The sequence below is a fragment of the Lycium ferocissimum genome, chromosome 12 (genome assembly GCF_029784015.1).
Source record: "Lycium ferocissimum isolate CSIRO_LF1 chromosome 12, AGI_CSIRO_Lferr_CH_V1, whole genome shotgun sequence".
Classification (NCBI taxonomy): Eukaryota; Viridiplantae; Streptophyta; class Magnoliopsida; order Solanales; family Solanaceae; genus Lycium; species Lycium ferocissimum.
The window spans coordinates 45,787,399-45,812,715 of record NC_081353.1 but is presented as its reverse complement, the minus strand read 5'-3'; the positions used below and the strand labels follow the sequence as shown (position 1 = coordinate 45,812,715).

The following is a 25,317-nucleotide window of genomic DNA, read 5'->3' as shown; positions in this document are numbered from 1 at the left end:
AAGTGGACAAAAGGTAGTGTGTAGTGTTCAAGGAGGGCGTAGTCACTAGTATCCCAAATACTTATCCTAACCTTCTCTAAGCCTACATTACAAGCTTAAAAAGTACCTATGTGATCCCCAACCGAATGTTCTTGAGTTAGGGATGAATGAAAATAAGGACAAACTTATGGTGTGATATTTGTTAGCACTAGAATTTCTTTGTTGAGTGTGAGTGACTTTGTGTATATGTCCCTTGTGTTGTTGTGAATATAGTGATTTTGAGACTTTCTTTCTTGTGAGGGCATGTGGATTACGATAGATTGGCGATGTTGAATTTCAAGTTAAGTCAAATGAGCATATCTAGTAAGCTAGTGGTTTTGAGTCACTTATTGAGGCTTGAGTGTTGTTTCTTGATTGTTTTGAATCTCTATTGCATTCTTGAAATCGTATTATGAAATGAGGGAGTTATTTGGTTAAAGGTCACATGTTTGTAGCCTAATTGTTGTACCAACCAAAGCCATAAGAGTTGTGCTTAGTTGAATAATGTGCTTTGAAAATGATAGTAGCACTACCTAAGCTTGTATTGATGGATCCTCATTGAGATTTTGGTTTTGATTTGCTTGAGGACAAGCAAAGACTTTAAGTTGGGGGTGTTGATGTGCCGTGAAATTACGGGATATTCGATGCTAATTCCTTAAGCTTTTGTGACTCTTCAAGCACTTTTGGTGTATTTATATCGTTTTGTAGGATAAGATATCTGGAGAGCATAACGGAGCAAAATAGAGCAAAAATAGCTGTGATGCAGCACATGCGAGTAGCGTGTTGTGCATGCGAGCAGCACTTGCTGGAGCATGTGCTGACAAAGATATGAGAAATTGAAGATAGTTGGTGCAGCACATGCGAGTAGCATGTTGTGCATGCGAGCAGCACTTGTTGCAGCATGTGCTGCACCACAACTGATTGCATATGCACAACATGCTATAGTTTGGTGCAACATGCGACTGGCATGTTGCACATGCGACACCAGATGCGATTAGCATGTGTGACACGCAAGGTATTTTTGTCCACAATTTGTTCCCATTTTGGAATGTCTATAAATAGAATCCTAGGGGTTTGGAAACACATCTTTGGCCATTTTACAAGTCTTGGAGAGCTAGGATTCCAACACCCACACTTGGGGATTGAAGATTTGAAGTTTTGATGAGAAATTTCTTAACCTTTTACTCATTTCTTCAATTCCTTGCTATGTATTGAATATCTAAGTGTGTAGTATTTCATTTCTATACTTGAACCTTGTTTATGGAAGTATACATTGTTAAAGTTTGGATTCAAAACTCTTGTTTTGCTTATGTATTGAATGATTTTTATTCCGAACCCGAGTTAATGTTGTTTTAGTTAATCTTGTTCTTTAATGTTTCTTAAGGGATTAGCTAACCCTAAGACCCGCCCATTTACTTCGATTTGAGCTCGGAAGAGGAGAATTGAGTTGGGAAAGATTAACTAACAATAGTTTGGGGCATAACCCTCATCTAATAACATGAGCTAGGGAAAGTTACTTGAGATTATATTGATTGTGCTTGATATCACACTCTAAGGCTTGGAAAAGCTTAGAGTGAAATTCATTGATTTGGTTGGAAGACTTTCAATGAGATTTTAGAAATGATTATCTAACTAACGTAAACTTGCTCTTAGTTGTAAAATCGTGAAATACATTGGATCGTTACTTGAGTGTAGTTTCGTTTATTCCCAAACTTGTGGCCATTGATCATTTTATTTGCTTTGTAGATTAGTTTATATTTTCGCATTAGGTATAATTTTCTCAAAAACCAAAATATTATCAAGTGTTTGGCTTAGAGTAGAAAGTGATAATTCCTTACTTGTTTAAATCGCCTAGAATATTATTTCCTGTGGGATCGACCCCGACTCATAGTGGTAAATTATATTGCATACGACTGTGTACACTTTCTCTTTGAGGAGTGGATTTCCAAGGCCCACTATGACCGTTAGTAGAACGTGCTTCAACTTAGTCACCTCTACTAGGATCCTATACTAGGATCCTATCGAAGATGCTTATGAGTTTATTATTAGTTGACATGAGAGGTAGCATAACATGCGGTTGCTGAGTCCCACAGAGTGGACTATCCTACATTTCAGATGACTGACACCGCCAAGTAGTGGTGGAGAAATTATATTGGCAGTAGGGCAGCTGAGTCACCTCTACTTTCATGGACTCGCTTTTTGCTCAAGCATTTCTAGACCAGTTTGTCCTTTGTAGTTTGAGGGAATTGTAAGAGCAACGAGTTTGAGGATTACAACAGAATGGTATATCACTAATAAGCATGAGAAAAAGTTACATGCCTTAACTCATCATGCATTGATGATACTTCCACTGAGGATGAGAGAGTGAGGATGTTCGTCAAGGGACTGATTATTCCGATTCATTTGCGAGTTTCTCAGGCTTCTGTAATTAGGGCTTCATTTCAGAAGGTGGTGAATGCCGCCAAGGACATAGAGATGATCGAGGGTTCTGAGGATCGTGAGGGCAAGAGGGCCCATTACTTGGGTTGTTATAGTGGTGCTCTGCCTAGGAGTCGGGGGGTACTCGGCGAGTGGTTGTGGCCATGTAGGTGTCCGGGGATGATCATCCCGGGCGTGGTACTTTCAGTTAGAGATAGGCTTCTCATGGCTCATCTTCCCGATCTTCAGGTCGTGGAAGGCATTCCAGTCATTCAGGTTCTTCTCATTAGTCCATGGATAAAAGAGGATATTATGAGTGTGCCGATCCCCGACATTTCAGGAGGGAGTGCCTCAGACTTCGGCCTAGTGGTTTGCACCAAACCTCTTAGGGTTCTTAGTGTTACATCTTCAGATCAGCACAACTGCCACCTAGAAAAGGTACACAGAGTGGGATAAGTGGTTCTTATTCTGGTGAGGTGGTACCCATTCCGGCTGAGGTAGTAGTTGTAGAGGTACTTAGTCTGAGGGTGGTCATGCCCAGTGCTATTTTTTTTGGAGCAGATCAAAGGTAGAGGCTTCAGATGCTGACATAACATATATTATTTTGATTTTTCGTCATTCAACTGCAACATTATTTGACCCAGGATACATACTTTTCTTCAAGCCTGGATATGCTTTGTGAGTCTCTTGCATTGCTTGTACGTATTTCCACTCCTTTTCGAGATTTCAGAGTGGTTGATCAGGTATACCTTTGTGTAGTTACCTTGATGGGGTATGACACCCAGGTAGATTTTAAGGTTTTAGATACGGTAGACTTCAATGTTATCCTTAGAATGGATTGGTTATCTCCTTATTATGCGATCTTGGATTGTCATGCCAAGACAATTATGTTAGCTATGCCGGGATCCTTAGAGTTGAGTGGAGAGGTGATCTTAGTCACACTCCAAAGAAGGTTATATCATTCCTTCTCGGTAGATGGTAGGGTAGGGTTGTTTAGCATATTTGGCGCATATTCGGGATACTAGCGCAAATGCTCTTACACTTGAGTCTGTACCGGTGGTGAGTGAGTTTTTGGAGGTCTTTCCAATAGACCTACTTAGTATTCTACTTGATCGCGATATTGATTTTTGTATTGACTTTGAGTCGGGCGCTCAGCCTATTTCTATTCCGCCATATCAGATGGCATCGACTGAGTTGAAGGAGCAATTGCAGTATTTGTTGAGTATACTTAATGTTTCTGTTTGGGGTGCTCATGTACTTTTTTATGAAGAATAAGTACAGAACTATGCGTATGTTTATCGACTATAGGCAGTTGAACAAAGTGACCATCAAGAAAAAGTATCTGATACCTCGCAGTATTGATGATTTGTTTGATCAGTTTCAGGGTGCTTCGGTTTTCTCCAAGAATGATTTGAGATCCAATTATCATCAATTGAAGATTAGAGAGGAGGATATCCCTAAGACAACTTTCAAGACGCGTTATGATCACTATGAGTTCTTGATGATGTCTTTTGGGTTGACCAATGCCCCAACAGCCTTTATGGACCTGCTGAACTGAGTGTTCAGACCGGACTTGGATTCTTTTGTTTTTGTCTTCACCGACGACATCTTGATGTACTCTCGTAGTAGAGAGGAGCACGAGTAGCATTTGAGGATTATGCTTGGAATTCTGAATGAGAAACAACTTTATTCCAAGTTTTCGAAGTGTGAGTTTTGGCTTAGTTCGGTGGCCTTTTTGGGACATGTGGTGTCCAAGGATTGTATTATGGTGAATCCCAAGAAGATTGAGGTAGTTCAGGATTGGATTAGACTTGCTTCGGTTACTGAGATTCGGAGTTTCATAGGCTTCGCGGGTTACTATCGATGTTTTGCGGAGGGGTTTTCATCTATTGCTTCCCCGTTGACTAAACTGACTCAGAAGGAGGTGACTTTTCAGTGGTCCGATAATTGTGAGGTGAGCTTTCAAAAGCTAAAGACCTTGTTGACTACCGCTCCAATTTTGACTCTACCGTGGAGGGGGAGAGCTTTACGGTGTATTGTGATGCTTCTAGAGTTGGCCTTATTTGTGTGTTGATGCATAATGTCATAGTGATAGATTATACTTTGAGGCAGTTGAAGGTTCACGAAAAGAACTACCCCTCATAATTTGGAGTTGGCGGTGGTAGTGCTTGCATGAAGATTTGAAGGCACTATTTTTATGGTGTGCATTGTGAGGTATTCACAAATCATTGCAGTCTTCAGTACATTTTCAATCAGAGGGAATCTTAATTTGAGGCAGTGTAGATGGTTGGAGTTGCTCAAAGATTATGACATGACTATACTTTATAAATCATAGTTTAAATCAAATGTGCTACGATAAAATTCTTAAATCGAACTATAATATTTAAATTTGGAATCTGCCTCTGTCAGTACTTCCCAAAGAGTTAAAGATAGATGGATATTAGATAATTAAAGTCAAATTGTAACTTGTCTTTATTATTAATCGACCAAACTTAAACTCTACTGAACCTAATATAGGGTGGAGCTTGAACTCAATCAAATAAATTTGGCCAAATACATAAAGGATAGCTAATTTTGGCACGAGTTTTCATTTTGATATATAAATTAACATCGTGTTTCACCTATTAAACTGTTTAGTCATGTCAACTATTATTCAACAAAGGAAGCAGGAAGGCCAAAATAGCAACTAGACTCAAAGATCTGAACTTCTATCCTTAGAGGAGTAGCTATTGATGGTTTTACGAGCTCAGCAGTAGAGTTTTACGAGCTAAGTAGCATGGAGTAATTGGAAAAAATGAACAAAACAAAAAAATAAAAAAATATTCATCATGAACCGTCATTTGTTCTTTATATTTTCAAAATGAATCTTCAAATCCCTAGCCGGCTCAGTCTGTTCCGTAGTTGTTACCTTCATTAATATTGTCTGGAAATTGAACGAAATAACTGATCTATCAAAATAAGAAGAAGATATATATGTCAAAGTGAAATATGAATAAAAATTGCGGATTCGGCTCCTCTCTATCTCCCTTCTCTCCATTTACCCCAAGTTAATTCTACCTTAGATTAGAGACACATGGCATGTATTAGAATTAATGGCTAAGATTTAATTGGCCAAAACAAGGCCCTAACCATAGTTTACATAATTAATAACTTATCCATAAATATTTTTTTTTTTAAAATCTCTCTCTTCCTATTTTAATTTTCCATTTTTTTTCAATTTTCACAACTCATTAATGGTGATATTTTCCCGAATATAGAAAACTCTTTCAAAAATATACAATTACCAATTGAATAATGGGATCTATATTCTGTGGGCTAGTAAGCATCATTATTGAAAAAAATGGAAAATATCACCAATTGAAGAATAATTGAGTCTATTTCTGCGTAGGAAAAAGAAATAAGTGGAAGAAATAATCGGTGAATGGAGCAAAAATATTTTACTATGCGTAAGAAAATTAAAATAGGAAGAGAGAGAAAATATTTTAATATATTTATAGATAAATTATTAATTATGTAAATCATGGTTAGGGCCCTGTTTTGATCAATTAAATCTTAGCTATTAATTCTAATTCATGTCATGTGTCTCTAATTTAAGGTAGAACTTAGAAAAAACGGAGAGAAGGGAAATGGAAGAAAGGATTCACGGGTTGACCATTCTCAGCATAACTTGGATCATATGGACTGTTACGAATTGGTCTGTACAGGAATTTTGCAAGTCGCCACAAGAAGTATTGATTTCATTTCTCTTTCTTTATTTTAATTAATGCGTTAATAATAAAACATAATCAAGAACTCCATCTATTTCAATCTATGTTGCATAGTAATGAATACTATGTGCATATATAATTAAGAAAGAAAACAAACTTTTGAAAAATACGGAGGATATAATTTCAAATTGACATGAGATATTTATAGTTAAAAAAACATATTTTAGTGATAAAGTGAGAGTTTTGACATTATATTATTTTAAAATACAAAATACGTTATTTTTTTTAGACAGACTAATAAAACAATATATAACGTGGAACATAGAAAGTATATGATTACATTCTGCGTGGATCCAATGGATGACCTCTCGCCGGGTAGGTACTCGGTGGAGCATTTAGATATTGACCATATGTTAATTATACGTGATTTTGAACCATTACACAAACTAAGCATTTTCAAAGATGTCTATATCTTAAAATAGGAACTACTTGCATAATGTAATCATAGCTATGAAATATAAATTAGAGATTAAGCATACTCCTGAACGCGAAGACGATCCACAAAATAATCTTGACATTATTCCTCGCCTGTAGCATCAACGTAAAAAGCTAAGTTGCCTAATAATGCTAATAAACATTTTATCATCTCTTCGTCCTGATGTATTTGGTATATCAGACTTTTAGTAAGTTTAAGAAAATAAATAATATTTTTCTAAAATTTATTTACTTAAATATGTCATAACATTTGTATGATTATAATACTTTTGAAACTTGCAGTCATAAACACGCTATAACATCTGTGTAGTTATACAAGCTTCTAATTAAGCGTAAAATAAAAAATTTAAAGCTATTCGTTTTCAAATATGACATTCTTTTTCAAATAAACTAACACAGTAAGAAAATAATGTTTACAATGAAGGGAGTAATATTAGAGAGAGGAAACAAAAAAAGGAACATTTGACCAAAGTACCCTCGTACGACGAGTTCGGAGATATCCTGTTGAAGGAATGACAGCCCTATTAGAGTTGACACCCTATCCCTGCATAAAGAGGTGCAATAAAATTAAAGAAACATACATACATTTCAAGTTTGAATTAGTAGCATTTCGTTATTCATAGAATATTGTGTGTGATGAGAAAGAGAGTATTTAGTACCTTGGGAAAGAATACATGTGACGTTGATTCAACATAAATGAATTTGATGGGGCTTGAACATAAGGGTGATGAATCTGATGATTTTGATATGGCTGTTGGTTGCTACAAAAAAGAAAGAAGTAAAACTATGTTAACAAACCATGACCTTCAATATTTAGTTCAATTTGTATTTCTTTTGTTAACAATATTTAGACCAATTTGTTGTTTAAACACTTTGTAATGCAGGGATTAGGGGTCGTTTGAGTAAGAGACAAGTTATGTAGGGATTACTAATATGAAAATTGTAATATAGGTATTATTAATACATTTTATTTCTTGTTGAATATATGATTGATGTACTACAAATTAGGATATATACATGTATAATTTAAAAAATTTGTTTGTTCCTTAAATAAAATGTAAAAACTTTCTTACTATGATGAGGTTAATTTTATCATTTTAGAATTTAAGTCCATGTGCTAATATCGATATTTTTATTTTATTTTCGATCCCGCATAAAATAATTCATAGATTCCAACATAATTTATGCATTATTATTTGTAAGGAACACAAAAATTAACAGCCAAATATCGTGTAACTTAATTAATTTTATGTTGAGATTACATTTTCTCAAACCCAACCAAACATGGCACAAATCTATACTGGTTTTATTTGAACATCAGTCCTTTTGGGGGTTCATTAGGGATCGATTCACGCTGAATTCTTTTCCGTCGACATTTAATTGAATTCAACACATGTTATTCCAAAATACAAGAACGTGTGGTACATCGTACCAGCATGCGACCGACAGTGTAAATCAAATATTACATTGATTATTCACATGATTTTCTCTTTTAATTTGAGGGAAACCTTTGTTTAGGACAACATGACGAGACAGGTCCAATTGAATTATACCGTAATTTGATTTGTGGCATAAGATATAGGAGTAACAATTTTGGTATACAACGTGAGATTATTTGAGTCTCGTTTAGTTGAATTTTTTATTCCGAAAAAATGCATTCTCAGAATTAATCATACCACAATTATTTTTATACTATCTTCAATGCGCGGTATAACAATTTCAGAATTATTAATTCCAAAATAAAACATCAAAGATCAAGATGCCTTTCCTCAAGACTCTTCTCCCAAATTCCTTAAAAACTCTTAAGACTAATAAGAGTTAAGAACAATAATGAATTCACTAACTCTAAAAGTACATGAGCTACATGAAGTCATGGTAAACAGGAGTTTGTGGAACCCCCTCGTTTAGATTTTCTGAAAAATCAAATTTTTGGAATTCATACATGCAACAAATTATTTAGATGAAAAAAAAAAAAGAGTGATAAATTAAAAAAGATAAAGAGAAAGTTTTTACATGTTAAAACAAGAGAAATTAGAGGATGATAGCTTCAAGAATAGGCTAAGTCTCTTCAAGATCTTATAATTGAGTAGAACTTCGAGGAGCTAGACATGCATCTTATTTCTAATATGTGCATAATAAATTCTACATTATTTGTAGATATTGCTTTAGATTTTATTCGAATCTAACACCGATTTACCAAATTCACTAATTATTTGCTATCAGTTTATTTTAAGTTCATTCTGGTAGCCACTGTTTTGACTCAATCATACTTTTTTTTTAATTTCATTTTCAGACTATATATATGCACTTCAAATCACAACTCGAAATAAGTATATTATTTAATATGGAAGTCAAACTCTAAACCTAAAATTTGAAGGGTCTATTTTAACTTGCAAAATGTAAATGCTGCTTTTGTATACTTAAGGGCAAATATAAAAAGGTAACTAGTGGAATTCAGTAGCTTTAACTCGAATTCGATATATGCAGTAAAAGTCCGTTAAATTTATATAAATTAGAGATTAAACCAATTGAATCAAATGAGAAATAATAAAACCTTTAAATCGAATTGATAGTTTAAATTTGAAAACTGTCTGTGTCAATACTTACATATAGAGTCATAGATAGATGGATACTATACAGGTAAAATCAAACTGCAACTAGAGGCGAATCCAAAATTTAAAGAGGATGAGTTCACCTTAGATTTTTTTTTTTTATACATAAAAAAGATACAAAGGTGCATTTAGTAGGGTTCAATCCCACAACCTTGAGGCATTAAAGGCAACACTTAACCAGTGCTCCATTCAATCCGCTTTTGACCATATGTTCCTTCGCTAATATTATATATATTTTGGGGATTATATACATAATATACCGAGTTTAGTCACGGACTACGTGTTCACGTGACCCATTTTTTATGAATAGATTCACCCCTGACTGGAACATGTCTTGATTATTAATCGGCAAACTCAAACTCTACTGGACCTAATATCGGGTGGATCTTGAACTCAAAATCAAATACATTTGGCCAAATACATAAACGATCGCTAATTGTGGCACGAGTTTTCATTTTAATATATACGTTAACATGTTGTTGCGCCTATTAAACAGTTCAGCCATGTCAACTTTTATTCAACAAAGGAAGCAGGAAGGCAAAAATGGCAACTAGACTCAAAGATCTGAACTTCTATACTTAGAGGAGTAGTTATTGATGGTTTTACGACCTAAGAACTAAGAAGTATGGAGTAACTGGGGACTTCTATCCAGATTACTCTTATATATATATATATATATATATATATTATTTTTTTAAATTATCGACTCTTATTATAAGGGTTCAGTGGTGTCAAAATGTTAAAGGTAAATCAATGATGTGTCCTTTGGCCGTAAGCAACTCAATGCTCTCTAAACAATGTCATGAAAAGTTATTGTATATGTATTGAATATGAGTTTAATTTGTATTATGTATTGTTATGTCAAATACGTTGGCGAAAAACTAATGATGAAATTTACAGATTACTTTTTGTGATTGAACAAGATAAATATTCACAGAGCTTGAAACTTACAGGAAGAGAAGTCAATAAGGGTGCTAGCATAAAAAAAATTGGAAAGCATACCACAAAGCAAACCAAAAAAGATATGAGGAAAAGAAAAAAGAAAAAAGGAGAGAGAAAAATATAACAGTTCATAGCGAGAGAACTGAATACTAGCTTGTAAAACTTGTTTACCAATTTCTAATAAAATTTGCAGTTTTCTCAAAAAAAATATCTAGACTATAGTCTAAAAGGTGCATAAGTTGCAAGAGAAATAAGAAGATGACAATTTATTAAACAACCATTGCAAAAGTACACGACAACCAGGAAATTTCTGCCTACCAAACCTCCTCACTCCACAACAAGGAAATTAAAGGAACTAACAAAACAAAAAGTAAAAAAATTCCATCACGAGCTAGCATTTGTTCTGCATTTTTCAAAAGGAATCTTCAAATCGCTAACCCGGCTCTGTCTGTTCCTTAGTTGTTGCCTCTACTAATGTCTGGCAATTAAACAAAAAAAAAAAAAAAAATCTGTTAGAACGAAAACAACATTAATATATGTCAAATTGAAATATGAATAAAAATTGCTTACTGAAGTTTGGATTCAACTGCATAGCACGTAAGAAAGGATCCACCGGTAGACCATTCTCAGCCTCATATAGACGGTTACGAATTGGTCTGCACAACAATTTCACTTCTCTTTCTTTATTTTAAATAATGCATTATAAATACAACAACTTGTCTAGTGCATAACTAATTTAAGAAAGAAAACAAATTATTGAAATATGCAATTTCAAACTGTCATGACATTTTTATAGTTACAAAAGCATGTTATTAATGATAATGTGAGAGTTTTAACATTATATTATTTTTAAATATAAGAATATGTTATTTTTGAAACAAATTAATAATTTTTTTTATATAAAGTGGAATAATGAAAGTATATGATTACGTTTGCCGTGGATTCCATGGATGATGACCTCTCGCCGGGTAGGTATCATTTTGATGACCAATTGTCTCATGTTCTCTTTGAATGACCTCTCTCTGCATCCATTTCATAAAACAACATAAACTAATAGAAATATGATAAGTTTACGTGTTTTGGAACCATTACACAAACTAAGCATTTTCAAAGATGACTATAGTATAAAAAAGGAACTACTTGCAAAAATTAATCACAAACCAAGAAATTAATAAATTTGAGATTAAACATACTCTTGAACGTGAAGACGATCCTTGGCATAAACTAGGCATTCGTCCTCTCCTGTAAGTAGCCTGCATTTGTTCAAAATAAATTATATATATAAAAAAAGCTGTGTTGCCTAATAATGCTAATGACATTTTATCATCTCTTCATCCCAATATATTTGGAACAATTAGACTTATTACTAGGTTTAAGAAGATAGATGATGTTTTTTAAATTTATTTGTTTAAAAATGTCATTACATTTATATGGACATGCCATAACATTTGTGTGGCAATAGTAACTTCTCATTAAGCGTAAATGAAAAGTTTAAAATTAGTTGTTTTCAGATATAGAAATGTTATATTCTTTTTCAAATAAACTAATAAGAAAATAGTATTTAGAATGAATGGAATAATATTAAAGAGAGACAAAAAAGGATCATTTGACCACCGTACCCTCTGACGAGTTCTCACATTTCCAGTTGAAGGAATGATATTCCTATTAGAGTTGACATTGTGTCGCTGCATATATAGGAATAATAAAATTAAATAAACATACATACATGAAGATTTTGTAGTAGCATTACTAATTAAAGGGCAACACTAAAAAACTGAAATTAGCTACGAACTTTGTCTCTAAATTGTTCATAGTTGAGAGAAGTATTGATAATTCGTCGCTAATGCGTTGTTAAATAGGATTAATGACAAATTTTGCCATTTAGCTACAAAAATTTTCTGTCGCTAATTCCTATTTTCTTTTTAGTAGTGCAATAAGTTACTTAGCCAAAAAAAGAATGTAGACAGAAAAATGATGAGATTTTAAAATAAAGATACCTCTGGAGGTAAATTCTGGCCGATATCAAACGAGAGTTCTGGAGCAGGATTAAACATAGGCCTGACGAGAAAAAATTGCATTTAGTTATTCATAGAATATATATCATGTGTGTGTGTGTGTGATATGAGAGACAAAGAGAGTATTTAGTACCCTGGGGAAGAATACATGCCATGTTGATTCAACACAAATGAATCTGATGGGGCTTGAACATATGGGTATTGAATCTGATGATTTTCATATGGTTGTTGGTTGCTACTAAAAAGAAAGAGAGAAAGAAGGAAAGCTATGTTAATAAACCATGACCTGCAATATTTAATTTGATTTGTTTTTCTTTTATTACGTTATTTAGATCAATTTGTTGTCTACATACTCAGTAATGCAGGGATTTGAGCATGTTTAGTTTAGAAACAAGCTATGAAGGGATTAGTAATGTCAGAATTGTAATGTACGTATTATTAACAATACACTGTATTTCATGTTGAATGATTGATGTATATATTACAAATTAGTATATATATACAATGTATAATTAAAATTTCTTGTAAACAGCTTATATTATTAAAACTACTTTTTTGCTTTTGCCCCAGTGAGATTTTATTTTAAGTTCTTTCTGGTTGCCACTTTTTTTTACCCAATTTTTTTTTTTTTATTTGTTTCTTTTTCAGACTACTCTCTCACTGACTTTGCTTTACCTTTTTTCTGCTTTATTTATTTTTTCTTACACTTTTCCTTTTTTACTTTACACAATTCACTACAGCAAAAAAAAGAAAAAATATTTGCATCACACAAAAAAAAGACTCCAAAGTTTGAGATAGTGTTTGACCCCTCCGAAAGATGAACAGTTTCTCCAGAACGACAAAACCAACCGATCTCTTTACTTGTCAATTGTGTTTTACATCAAAGATTCGCAACGTCCATAATATCGTAGTTTTAATTTAAGTTTTTTCGTTGTCGTGTTCAAATAATTGTGCATGCACTTATACTATATAATTAATAGTAAGTTTACGTTCAAAAAAATTAATCAAATACAAATCCAAAATTCTAAATTCGCCACTCACCCCAAAGTATTTTTCAGCACGTGATAATTATCAATTATTTTTAATCAGTTAAATGAAACAGATTCCAAATTAAAGTAGCAAAGACAATAAGCCAAGAAGTCCACCTTGGTACAAGAATGACATCATCTGATAGCAGTTGGATTAGTTCTTGTAATGAACTCTCATCCAAAAAATCCTCTGTTGACGTGGCTCCATTTTGTGGCTCCATTTTGACCTAGTCAAATTGATTTGCATTAGTCACTTAAATACATTTAATTATGATAGATAAAATAGCTTATGAAAATATTATTAACCCAATCCGTTCAAGTTCAGTAGTTTGGGTGGGGCATATTTTTATGGCGGGAATCTATCTAAAAATTGCTATCTCAATAACAACTATCCAAGTGCATGAAAATTGCCTCCTTGATTTCAACCTGAGTTGTAAAATTACCTATGTCTAGAGATCAACGATAACAAATCACCAGAGGTTGTAGTGGTAATTAATTCCTCCAAAAGATTTTGATTTTGAGCCTGAAAATAGAGTTACCTAAGCTAGGGGTCGTTATACCTCCAAAATGAAACTTTCGGGGGTAAATCCAAATCAACCCGAATGAGGGTACATGACGCCACGTGAAAAAAGAGAGGGTAAGAATCAACGATTTATAAGGATATAGTAAAAAAAAAAAAAAAAAACAAGGACCAATTTTTCACTTTTTTTTTTGTTTCCCACCCGGTGTCCGATATCCGCGTTAGAGACAGACGATATCCGGATTCGCCCCCATAGGGCCCTATTCAGGGGAAAGCGCTCCCTACCAAGGATTTTTTATACCCAGTGCTCGAACCAAGCACTGACTAGCAGCCTCATCCGCTACACCACATCCTTTGGTGGTACCAATTTTCCACTTTGTGCATGGTCCAAAATCATATCTAAATTAATAACGTGCAAAAATCTATAAAGGAAAAACATTAAAAAAAAAAAAAAGTAGCACTAGGATTATGTTTACCTAAGATATCCAAAAAGAACTAAACCGAAAAAAACGACTAGGTGAAACCATTGAGGAATGAAAATTAACGCATGACCTTATATAGAACAAGTTTTAATGTGTAACCCGATCAACCTCCACTCTAAAAAGAAGAAGAAAATGAGAAACGAAATATAAGTATACATATTATAAAATAGTCATGCAAAACCTCAATAAAATAGAGTAGAAGAAACAAAGTTTTCCATTAACTTTTTCTACTTCTAATGTGTTTGTGAATATGATTTTGGTGTTAATAGATAAAACAAAGGTGTTATCTTTTACCTTGAATGGGGAATATCAAAGCTGAGAAAGAAGTGTGCGTTTGTATCGCTATTGAAGCAAAGAGTGAAAATAGAGGGAGAATGCAATGTAATAGTTTAGGTTTATTATGAACATATAAATAGGCTTTAACCCCACCCCACACCCACCAATAAAAAATAAAATAAAATAAAAAAACAACAAAAAAAACGGGGGAGAATAAATGGCTACTCTTATAGAACTATGTAACACTCAAATAATGTGACTTAATGGGTAAATATTTCCCAACACCGGGTGTTTACACCAAATCATTGCAATTTATCATGGTTAATGATTTAATGAAGTGAATATAGATATTAGTTAATTGTGGTTAAGCTACAGTCGTACATATTCAAACACGTGTCATACATCCATTGACTTGATGTAAACACCGATGCGGATAAGTTTTTACCGACTTAATGGGCAATAAACAAAAAAGGGCAAAATTTTACACACTTGTAAAACAGTAAATACTTATCCACTTTTGGATATTTACATTAAATCAATGAATACAATACAAGTATCTTTTATATATATATATTTATCAATTAGCAAAATATTCTCATTTTACTTTTTAATTAATTTCTAATAAATTGCTTAATTTAGTGTAAAGATTGAGGGGTCGTCTGGTTTCAATTTCGAATATTGCATAACTATAATCCCGAGATTAAAATCATGACTATAACCTGAATAACTTATTCCACATTATATATGTGACAAGTTATCCAAATTATAGTCACGAGTTTTCTAATACTAGGTTAAATTTAACCCAAGTATTAAATTAAAGTAACCCACCTAATCCCTCCAACCAAACGGTCTCTGCGTGTTAGTAAGTAGTTACCCTTGTACAGGAAAAACATCGTGATCCCAACTTGTGGATTCGCCAGTTGGGTGAGGAAAAATAACATTTGTATGGCAAAATTCTTAACACTTCTATGGCAAAATTCTTGTCGTCCTTACTAAAAGTATTTGTCTTAAACATACTTGTCAAGTACATTCTCTGTTCACTTTTACTTGTCCAATATATAAAAAATAAATTTTTATTTTTATTCGTCCACTATAGGACATCAAGAGAAAGACAAACTTTTTTCCCTTTTTTTACCCTTAACATTTATTACTTATTTTCAAATCATTTCTCAAATCTATTAAGACTATACACCAATTAATCTGGGTATTCTTCATTTATTGATTCTTAAGGGACATGCAAAGTCAAAAATAGACAAGTAAAAATATACGGAGGGTGTACTTTTTTAAAACAAAGATAAAAAAAGTTAATAGTTTTTTCCGTTTCATACATAATTGATAGAGTTGACATAAATATATAATATATATTTATTGAGGAGAAATAACATGGTAAAATATTTCAAGAGAATAAAATAGTAAAAATGCTAATCTTATTAATGTTTTTTTAAAGAGTGTGTAAAGAATATTTTCTACATGGAATAATATAAAAATCTAAATTCCCGTCATGCTTTTTTTGAGTTCTTAAATCTGTTTTATTACTATTGCAACGTTAGTGACAAATTCACAAGTCTGACAAACGCTAGGTAAAAGCCATTACAGATTCCAAAATGCAAGAGGACAAATCACAAGGAACATCATTATAATTGTCTGACAGGGTTACGAGAAATAAACCACTTGGTATAATCATTATAGATTTCACACAAAGCATCAGGTTTACTGATTAAACCTGTCGTTTAATAAACGTTACAGAAAATGTGAATGGAAGATTCTTTTAGATATTTTTCTTGCTTCCTCAAAAGAAAAATGGAGCAAAATCAGGATTTTAACCATCCTTCCAACGCACTGCCGAGTACTGATCAGTACAGGGTGTTATCGAACACCCAAGGCTCGTGCAAGAATAATTCACGCCCGTTCATTTGCACTGCCCCTGAAGCTATATCCTCTTCACGCTTTCTTGCCACTTCAGCCTTTCTAGCTGATGCATCGGCATCCTGAAATAATATCAAATCTGTCACGACTAATGAAGGACTGTGTAACAAGCCCTCGTGAAACAAGCATAGAATACGTATACGAAAACACTGTAGCAGGTCTTTTTTAGGAGAAAGCAGATGAACCACTCGCAACAAAGCTTGGAAATCTATAGAACTCCAAGAATCTGCAACTATAGGAACAACAATAGTAGATCTAAAAGAGGAAATCTGAATAAAAATAGAAGCCAAAGAACAATAGCAAACTTAATTGAAGCTATTCTTTTAATGAGTTTCCTACACACTCGGATGAATAAGTTGTGCAACTCGAATTCCTGTGAAGGTGACATTGCTAGATCACAAAAGAATATTTCGCACTAATTTGATTTTGCGGACTGCTATGAATGTCTTACCTTTCTAAGTGTTAACTTTTGCTTGAAGGAATTATACAGGTACTTCTACGATAGTCGATATATTTGAATGTAATAAAATATTTGCCAATAGCTTTTAGAATGCCTTCTAAAATATTTTAAAGGAATTGGAAACAAAATTTCTTGAACGAGGAATGCAACAAACTGAAGAACATAAAACAGCAATGACAATTTGTGAGAACATCAGTGACTACTGAAAATGATATCAAACTGTCACGACTCAGGAGACTATAACATGCCCTCGTGAAACAAGCATGGAATATGTATATGAAAATACCAAAGCATGTATTTTTGGAGAAAAAACAGATAAAAACCACTTACACAAAGTTCAGAAATCTATAGAACTCCAAGATCTGCAACTATAGGAACAACCAAAGTAGATTTAGAAGAGGAAATCTAAACAATAAATGAAGCCGACGAACAAAAGCAAACTTAGTTTAAGCTATTCTGTTAACCAGTGTTTTTGGAAGCGCGAAGCGGAAAAAAGCGACGAGGCACCGCTTCACGCTTTAAGCGAAGCGTAATGCTCGCTTCATTGAAATGAAGCGCAATTTTCTGAAAAAAGACCAAAATAAACCTTGCACAATTAAATTAATGAACTAAAATGACAAATTCAATTAGTTAAACTCCAGCAAATGGTTCAGATCAGCCCTTAAAGAAACAAATAAGAAAGACAAATAAATAAGACCAGCCGAGAAAGAAAAACAACAGAGGGAACTCCGGAAAACAGTCCAACGAAACAAGGACACAGTCGGGCAACTCTAGCGACTGCGAGCAAGAACTGAAAAAAGAAAAAAAAAATTGCCAGCCCCTCCCCAAGCAGTGAGCAACAAGGAGGAGGAGGAGGAGAAGAAGAAGAAAGGAACAAGACGTTCCTGGAAAAACGTTAACCCTAAGTCGGACTCTTTTAGAACTCTTTTTCTTCTAAAACGAGTCCAGTTTATTTAATTAAAAAAAAAAAAAAAAAAGGCACGCTTCCTACTGCTTTGCTTCTGTTCGCCTCGCTTCAGGGCATGAAGCACCCGCATTATTGGACCTCCCTAGCTTCAGGCCACTGAAGCGCCAGAACCCCACTTCGCTTCGCAGCGCTCCTTTCCTAAACACTGCTTTTAACATAAATGAAGTCTCAACCGTCTACACAACATTTAAATATGTGTGTCACACGTTTTTTCTCTTTTTGATAAAAAGATATGCGTGTCACACGTTTTTTCTCTTTTTGATAAAAAGATTTGCGTGTCACGCATCAACGTGTTTTGGGAGGCACGCGGTGACAAAAGGCGACAAGGGCCTGACTTACCTTTTTAAGGGGTGAGAGGCGAGGCGCTCGCCTTTTTGAAGTGAGGCGCCAATTAATACCAAAAAATTAAAATATTTAACTGCATATATAAATAATCAAAATCTCGATAGCAATAACATATTAGCAAATATTTCAATTCAAAAATTAAAAGTAGATCGTAGATACTAAAAGTCTAGAACTTGATTGACTAAACAATTCATAAGACAAGCAATACTAGAGGTCTACACTAATTCTTCTTCAAGATTTTCAAGTTCTTGAATTCCAAGATTCTCAACAATATATTGCTCCTCATCTTCTTCCTAACTCTGCGTTTTATGTTTTAATTCAGCCTCTTCTTTTTTTTTTTGGTTTAAAAAGGCAACACCTTTCTCGCCTCATAGCCTCGTCGCCGCCTTCTCACCTCGTCACCTTTTCTCGCCTTTTTGGTAACTGGTCACCTCGCTCGAAAAAAGGTGATACTCCATCGCCTTGCCTCGCCTCTCGCCATAGGCGACAAGGCGCTCGCCTTTAATAACACTGGCGTCAACTAATATTCTTTTGACAAACAGACAAAAGAAAGATTATATGTTTATTATGAAGTCATATTCGGAGATTTAGTGTGAATTTTTCTCGTGAATTAATATTTTATATCTTGTAATCAGAAATATGCGAATATTGTATGCCAAATTATGAAGTTGTCATTACTTGAAAATGCACATGGGTGATGGCATCAAAGGGTTCGGTTGACCGAGTTTGACTGATAAATTGATCATATATTCATATGTGAAAGTTGCATTATTTAAACTAGTCTATCCTAATGGCTCTTAGGTTTACCAAGTTAGCACTCCCTCTGTCCCTATTTATTTGGCACCTTTTAGATTTCTCGAGTCAATTTTTTTTTATTATGAACGTGAATTCGGACATGAAATCTTTTAAGTTTTTGGAAACAAAATTTATATATTTGGAACAACAACAACAACAACAACAACAACAACAACAAGCCCAGTATAATCCCACCATGTGGGGTCTGGGGAGGGTAGAGTGTACACAGACCTAACCCCCACCTTAAAAGGTAAGGCGGCTGTTTCCGAAAGACCTCGCTCAAGAGAGGAAAACAAGACAAAAGGTCGATAGAGAGAAGCATATCGAAAACAATATGAAAACAAGGAATAACAAAAGCGAGAAAGTCATGGTAGAACAATCGTAAAGAAAGGAGCATTAACTACTATAGATAAATAAGATAATCAAAGTATAACGCCCAACAAATATAAGCAAAGAATCAAAAGTATAAATCAAACTAATAAACAAATGAGCAAAACTACAACTACTATGGTGAAAGGATAAGCCACCTAGCCTCTATCCTAACCGAGTCCTCCACAACCTCCTATCTAAGGTCATGTCCTCGGTGAGCCGAAAATCGTGCCATATCCGTCCGATCACCTCTCCCCAATACGCCTCCTCGACCTCCCTTGACCTCTCCCGAAACCGTCCATAGCCAACCTCTCACGCCTCCGCACCGGGAGCATCCGTGTCTCTCTCTTCACATGCCCAAACCATCTCGCCCTCGCTTCCCGCATCTTGTCCTCCACCGATGCCACTCCCACCTTGTCTCGGATATCTTCATTCTTAATTCTATCCCTCCTAGTGTGCTCACACATCCACCGCAGCATTCGCATTTCCACAATAAGCCACAATAATTTATAATTCAAAATCCGAGCAACATAAGGATAGCTACTTTAAGAAGAACAAGCAATAACAGTGGTATTTTTACATCTCACCACAAAAGGATTCTGCAAGGATCTGGTAATGAGGAAAAGCAGACATATCTGGAAGCAACTTATAGGAATAAAAGATTTGTGGAAGTGGAAAGCAATTGGTGGAACTCTTTCAGCATCAAAGAAAGAACAGACTTCATATTGACAAGAAAGTCGAAACTTCTTAAGGAGGACATGAAAAAATTGGAGTCTATCCATAAGAAACAATAGAGAAATGAAGATTCTAATTAAGTTGGAAACTCTGGAGAATACAGACGAATCACACAATCTAAACGTAGAAGAGTATAGCCAGAGAATGGGAATAGAAGCAGGGGCGGATTTAGTGGGGTGCGAATGTGTTCACCCGACACCCTCGGCGAAAAATTATACTGTAAATATAGGGTATATTTTCTGTATTTTCGTACATATATAGGTTTTCAACAACCTAAACATATCCAAAAGGTTAGCTCAAGCGGAACAGGGTGTTCAAAATGCTTTCCCATGTCCAAGGTTCGAACCCAAGGGACAACATTATTTTTTTTATATTTAGCTTCTTTTTTTTTTTTTTCCGAACCCCCTGAGTGAAAATCCTAGATCCGCCACTAACTAGAAGGTGATCAGTTTTGTTAAAGGCTTGTATGGGGTGCACTTGAGCCGTAAAAATAAGTCAAGGTCAGGTTATGTACTTCCCTCACTTAAGTGGCGCTTTAGAGTATGTGACAGAGAGCTAAGGTGTGCATCTCATCATCCATAAAATTTGGTCTTTAAGAGGCCAGTACAAATAATTACTATACTTGTAAACATCATGCATTAATTGCTAAAAAGGCTATGAATGAATATTTAGTGATTAAGAATAAGCTATTAAAGTTTTACAGTAAGAGCTAGCACCAGAAAACATAAACTGCATCTCTTCATCTATCAGAAATTTAAATTGGCTTGTCCACTTGACTGACGTGATTTTTATTTTTTTATACTTATTTATAGATAAAGATTATTTTACTTCAGATATTTCCAGCAATTACATATCTTTGGTTCATTGAGTTATCCTTTGTTTTTATAGTTATTTCTTCTAGCATTACATATTTCTTTAGTTCTCCTTCTTTAGAGCCTTTTAAAATAAAGTAACACGTTTTAACTTCACTATGCACTTAAAGCTCCAATAGTCTTTTGCGCATTTTACTTTAGACTACTTGAAGGTGAACCAGAAAGGTTGACGATATTGGAGGAAATTTGCTCAATGCAGAGATCAAGACGGTGGACACAAAGTGGAGACAGAACACAAGGTTCTCCACAAAGGAACATCTTGCAAAAGGGCAATACGGGAGGCAATGACCATGGAGAGATGTTGCATTGCACGCCCAAGAAGTGCCAAAGGAGTTAAGCAAGAACTTGAGGTGAGCCCAAGGGTCTAGCATATGGCCGACGACTGCATGCATGTTGGAGCATCAGTGTCACACATTCTTGAGCTATGGTTGGAATCTTGGAATATCTGGTGGAAGCCTTGTTCCTAGGATGCCCTTGGATACGCTTAACAAGTTTTGATCATTAGCTTATGGCTTGACTTAGCCAAGGAGCGGCGGTATTGTTGTAATTAGCTGAAGCTCTCATAGGCAATATCTCCTTACTCGGGTATGGTGATGGGATGAAATGCAGATGTGAAGGAAGTTAAGAATATTCTTTAGGAACAAACGACACCTTCTTTGGAGGTCAAAGCAGAGAAAAACACCCATCATGACCGTCGGGCTAAAATATGTCATTTTAGTAAGTTGGACTTTTCTGTTTTAAAGCATATATAAGGGAGGCAAAGATGCTAAATGCACCGCTAGCTTCCCCATGGGTGTTGTCACCAAGCCGCACCAAGTAAGCGAAACCTCGCGGAGGATCCTCAAGGGGCTTATCTGGATAAAGACCTCTGTGCCGATTGAGCACTAGCGGTACCACTCTTAAAAGCCTCGCGTTTTGCCTTGTGAGCATGGCTTGAGTTCAGCCTTGCAACAAATGGTCTATTGGTCTAGACGGGCAGTCGTGGGGCAACACCGCACCATGCGGGTAGGAAGCTTGTTGTGAAGGCAATGTTTGGAAATACCTTCAATACTTTAAGACCATTGTCGACATTACACGAAAGATGCATATGACAGAGACCAAAGGCTTAAGATTTTCTCCTACTCAAGCAAAAGCACAAGGCAAGTGTCAAGCTTGAAGATTGGACAGTGCGCACGAGAGTGATGCTCAGTGCCACACGAGGAAATGACACAATCCCCGGATGTGCGCATAGACAAGACCCAATAATTGATTTTGGAGACACTTTTTGAAGAAGAATTAGAGCTAATAATCAAACTTGTGTAGTGGACCTAATCTATTCTTTATGCCATTTTTACTTTCTTATAAATTCAACAGAATAAAAGCATTTATATATCCCCTCAATCTATTTTCTTAGTGCTTGGTGGTACAAAGCTTATTTACTTTATCTTATTCAAAGGGTTTAAAAACAACAACAAGAATTGCTACCTAATCAAATTAAAAACACTTAAGACAGAAAACCCTAATATAATCCCCTTATAATTAATTGCACAATTAACACAAGTAAAAATTAACAAGGATAAACAACTGAAGAGAAAGAAGAAAGAAGGTACCTTTTGACGCTTCCAGTTGAGAAATTGGTCATTTGTTATTCGATTTGAATTATTTGGGTTTTTAATTGCTTCTTCCCCCATTATCTCGAACAACAATTATTTCTTCTATTTAAAGAAAAAAAAAGAAGATTACGGAAATGCAAAAAGAAGAAAAGGTTTTATGCAAAAGATTTTTAATGGAGAAACGAAGGCAGTAAAAAGAGAAGGAAGTTTCCTTTGAATGTCATCACAGCAGCTGCAGAGTTTTAGAAGAATGAATCCTTTAATTTTTTGGAGGTGAACGGGTCGGGTCGGGTCGGACACAGGTTTGGCTTTTAAAACTTGGATTGGTTTTAATCAGGGAAATGAATTTTTGGGCAGAATGGGGGCATTTATGTCATTTCACACGGGCAGTGATAGATTCTGCCCAGTTATACCCTTAACTTTAACTTGCACTGTTTGTCTCTTCTCTCTCCATTTTCTCTTCTCAATACATTGGAAAATAAATATGCAGCATGCTTCTCAATATCCAATGGTGTATATTCCGAATTTTTCGCATAATACGCCTGTGTATATTCCCAATTTTTCCTTTACCGTATATACCACAAAGCGTACTCAATCAAATCCTAATTTTTTATTTTGGAAAAAAAATAATCTCCTTACTCTTCTTCTTCTTCTCTAGCTTTTCTTGTTCTCTGAAAAAATCCCTATATGTCGTTTTTAGAGGAAACTACTTTGAGTCATACGATTAACTAATAAGGACAACTGGCAAGATTAAATTTTCTAACTTAACTTGTAAACATATTTCATCTAACTTAACTTGTAAACATATTTCATCTTAAAATCAGGTTAATTCTTCAAACAAACAGTGGGATTTCAATTTTTATCATATGATAGTCACCTATATTGATCATAGGAATTTTAAAAAAATCAGAGAGTACACTATAATAACAACTTTTTTGTGTTAAGACCAGCATAACAAGATGTTAAATATGATAACATGTACAACTACATTCAACTAATTGACTACTTAACCACACCACGTAGCTAGCTCCTTCACTCGAGGAACTTGTTGTCGCGTAGTAGGTAGTGTATCGTGCGCTAGTGTAGTTACAATACTTTGAATTAAATCAATATTTCTTCATAATAAACAACTGTTTAGATCATCTAGTCTAGCTAGTGTCCCATGTCTGATGTGTTGTGGTTTGATTTAAACCACTGAGATGGGATAATTGAACACTTGTATAATTTTGTTGATTGACAACCAAAATGTAACTTGGTTGATCCTTCATATGCCACTCCTTAACCACAATTACGTAGCTAACTCCTTTACTCGACGAACTTGTTGTCGCGTAGTAGCTAATCTCTCGTGCAGTAGTGTAATTACAATCATATGCCACTTCTACTTTTTAAGGAATAATCACAATTTAATACATGTCATGTGCATGTTGTATTAATCACCAAATGAGCCATTTCAAAACCATGAAGTAATAGTAAAAATTAACAAGGATAAATAAATGAAGAGAAAGAAGAAAGAAGATACCTTTTGACGCTTCCAGTTGAGAAATTGGTCATCTGTTATTCGATTTGAATTATTTGGGTTTTTAATTGCTTCTTCCGTTTCTTCGCCCATTATCTCGAATAACAATTATTTCTTCTAATTAAAGAAAAAAAGATTATGGAAATGCAAAAATAGGAAAGGTTGATGCAAAAGATTTTAATGGAGAAAGGAAAACAGTAAAAAAGAGGGAAGTTACCTTTGAATGTATGCGTTTAATTCACACGAGCTGCAGAGTTCTAGAAGAATGTATGTCTCTTTAATTTTTGAGGTGAAAAGGGTCGGGTCGGACACAGGTTTGGTTTTAATTATTCTGAATTAATAAAACATGGCACCACCCGGATGGCCATTTGTGTCCTTTTCTCTTTATTAAATAGAAATTATACACCAATAATACATTTCTAATTATACATTTATTATACACAAATTATACAATAATGATATATTTTTTATACATATACTTTAGGGATACATATTTTATACGATAATGATACAATTTCTATACGTATAATACATTTTCTTTTATACATATACAGTAGTGATACCTATTCTATACAACAATAATATAGCTTTTATACGTATGATACATTTTCTATACATATACAGAAGTAATACATATACAACAATGATACAGCTTATATACATATACTGGAATTAATTCAAAAATGGCTAGAAAATAAAATTATTTGGAAAGGCTAAATAATGACTTTTAAGATTCTTGGGCCATCGGGTGTCAATAGTTTCACCTGGATGGGCATTTTGTGTCCTTTTCCCATTAAAAAAATGCCACGTGACTTTTTAAAGAGTCAAATTTGATCCCCTATTAGTTTGAGCCCCGTAGGGGTGTTCACGGTTTGATTAAAAATTCGGTCCAAACTGTGAATCGAAACAAACCAATAATTGTGTGGTTTTGGTTTGGTTTTAATTTTTTTTTTTTTAATATCGATACTATTTGGTTTGGTTTGGTTTTATCAAAAGCAAATCAAAGAAAAAATCGAACCAAACAGATAAAATAATATACATAATTTTTATAATTATAGATATACACACACACAATATATTAATTTTTATAGATAGTTTTAAATACTTTATTTACTTTTTCATCAAAATTTCTGCGTTATTTACTTTTTCATCAAAATTTCTTTATCTCTATTAGGCTAAAGAACTTTACACCTTACGCTCATTTCTTAAAAGAAATCATGAATCCAA

General features: G+C 34.4%; 1 protein-coding gene across 2 annotated transcripts; it reads right to left on the bottom strand.

Annotated features, from left to right (window-relative positions):
- Positions 1-10,315: 10,315 nt before the first annotated feature.
- LOC132040651 (uncharacterized) lies at positions 10,316-14,563 on the bottom strand. 2 transcript variants are annotated; one of them, XM_059431307.1, is made up of 9 exons: positions 14,532-14,563; positions 13,353-13,462; positions 12,341-12,445; positions 12,190-12,250; positions 11,812-11,877; positions 11,386-11,445; positions 11,123-11,214; positions 10,763-10,848; positions 10,316-10,670 (listed from the first exon to the last, which is right to left on the bottom strand). In XM_059431307.1, exons 2-9 carry the CDS (start codon positions 13,454-13,456, stop codon positions 10,648-10,650), a joined length of 597 nt encoding a protein of 198 aa, XP_059287290.1. In that variant the 5' UTR covers positions 13,457-13,462; positions 14,532-14,563; the 3' UTR covers positions 10,316-10,647. The 2 variants fall into 2 exon arrangements, with proteins under 2 accessions (XP_059287290.1, XP_059287291.1); XM_059431308.1 differs by having other exon boundaries at positions 12,341-12,442.
- Positions 14,564-25,317: the final 10,754 nt, after the last annotated feature.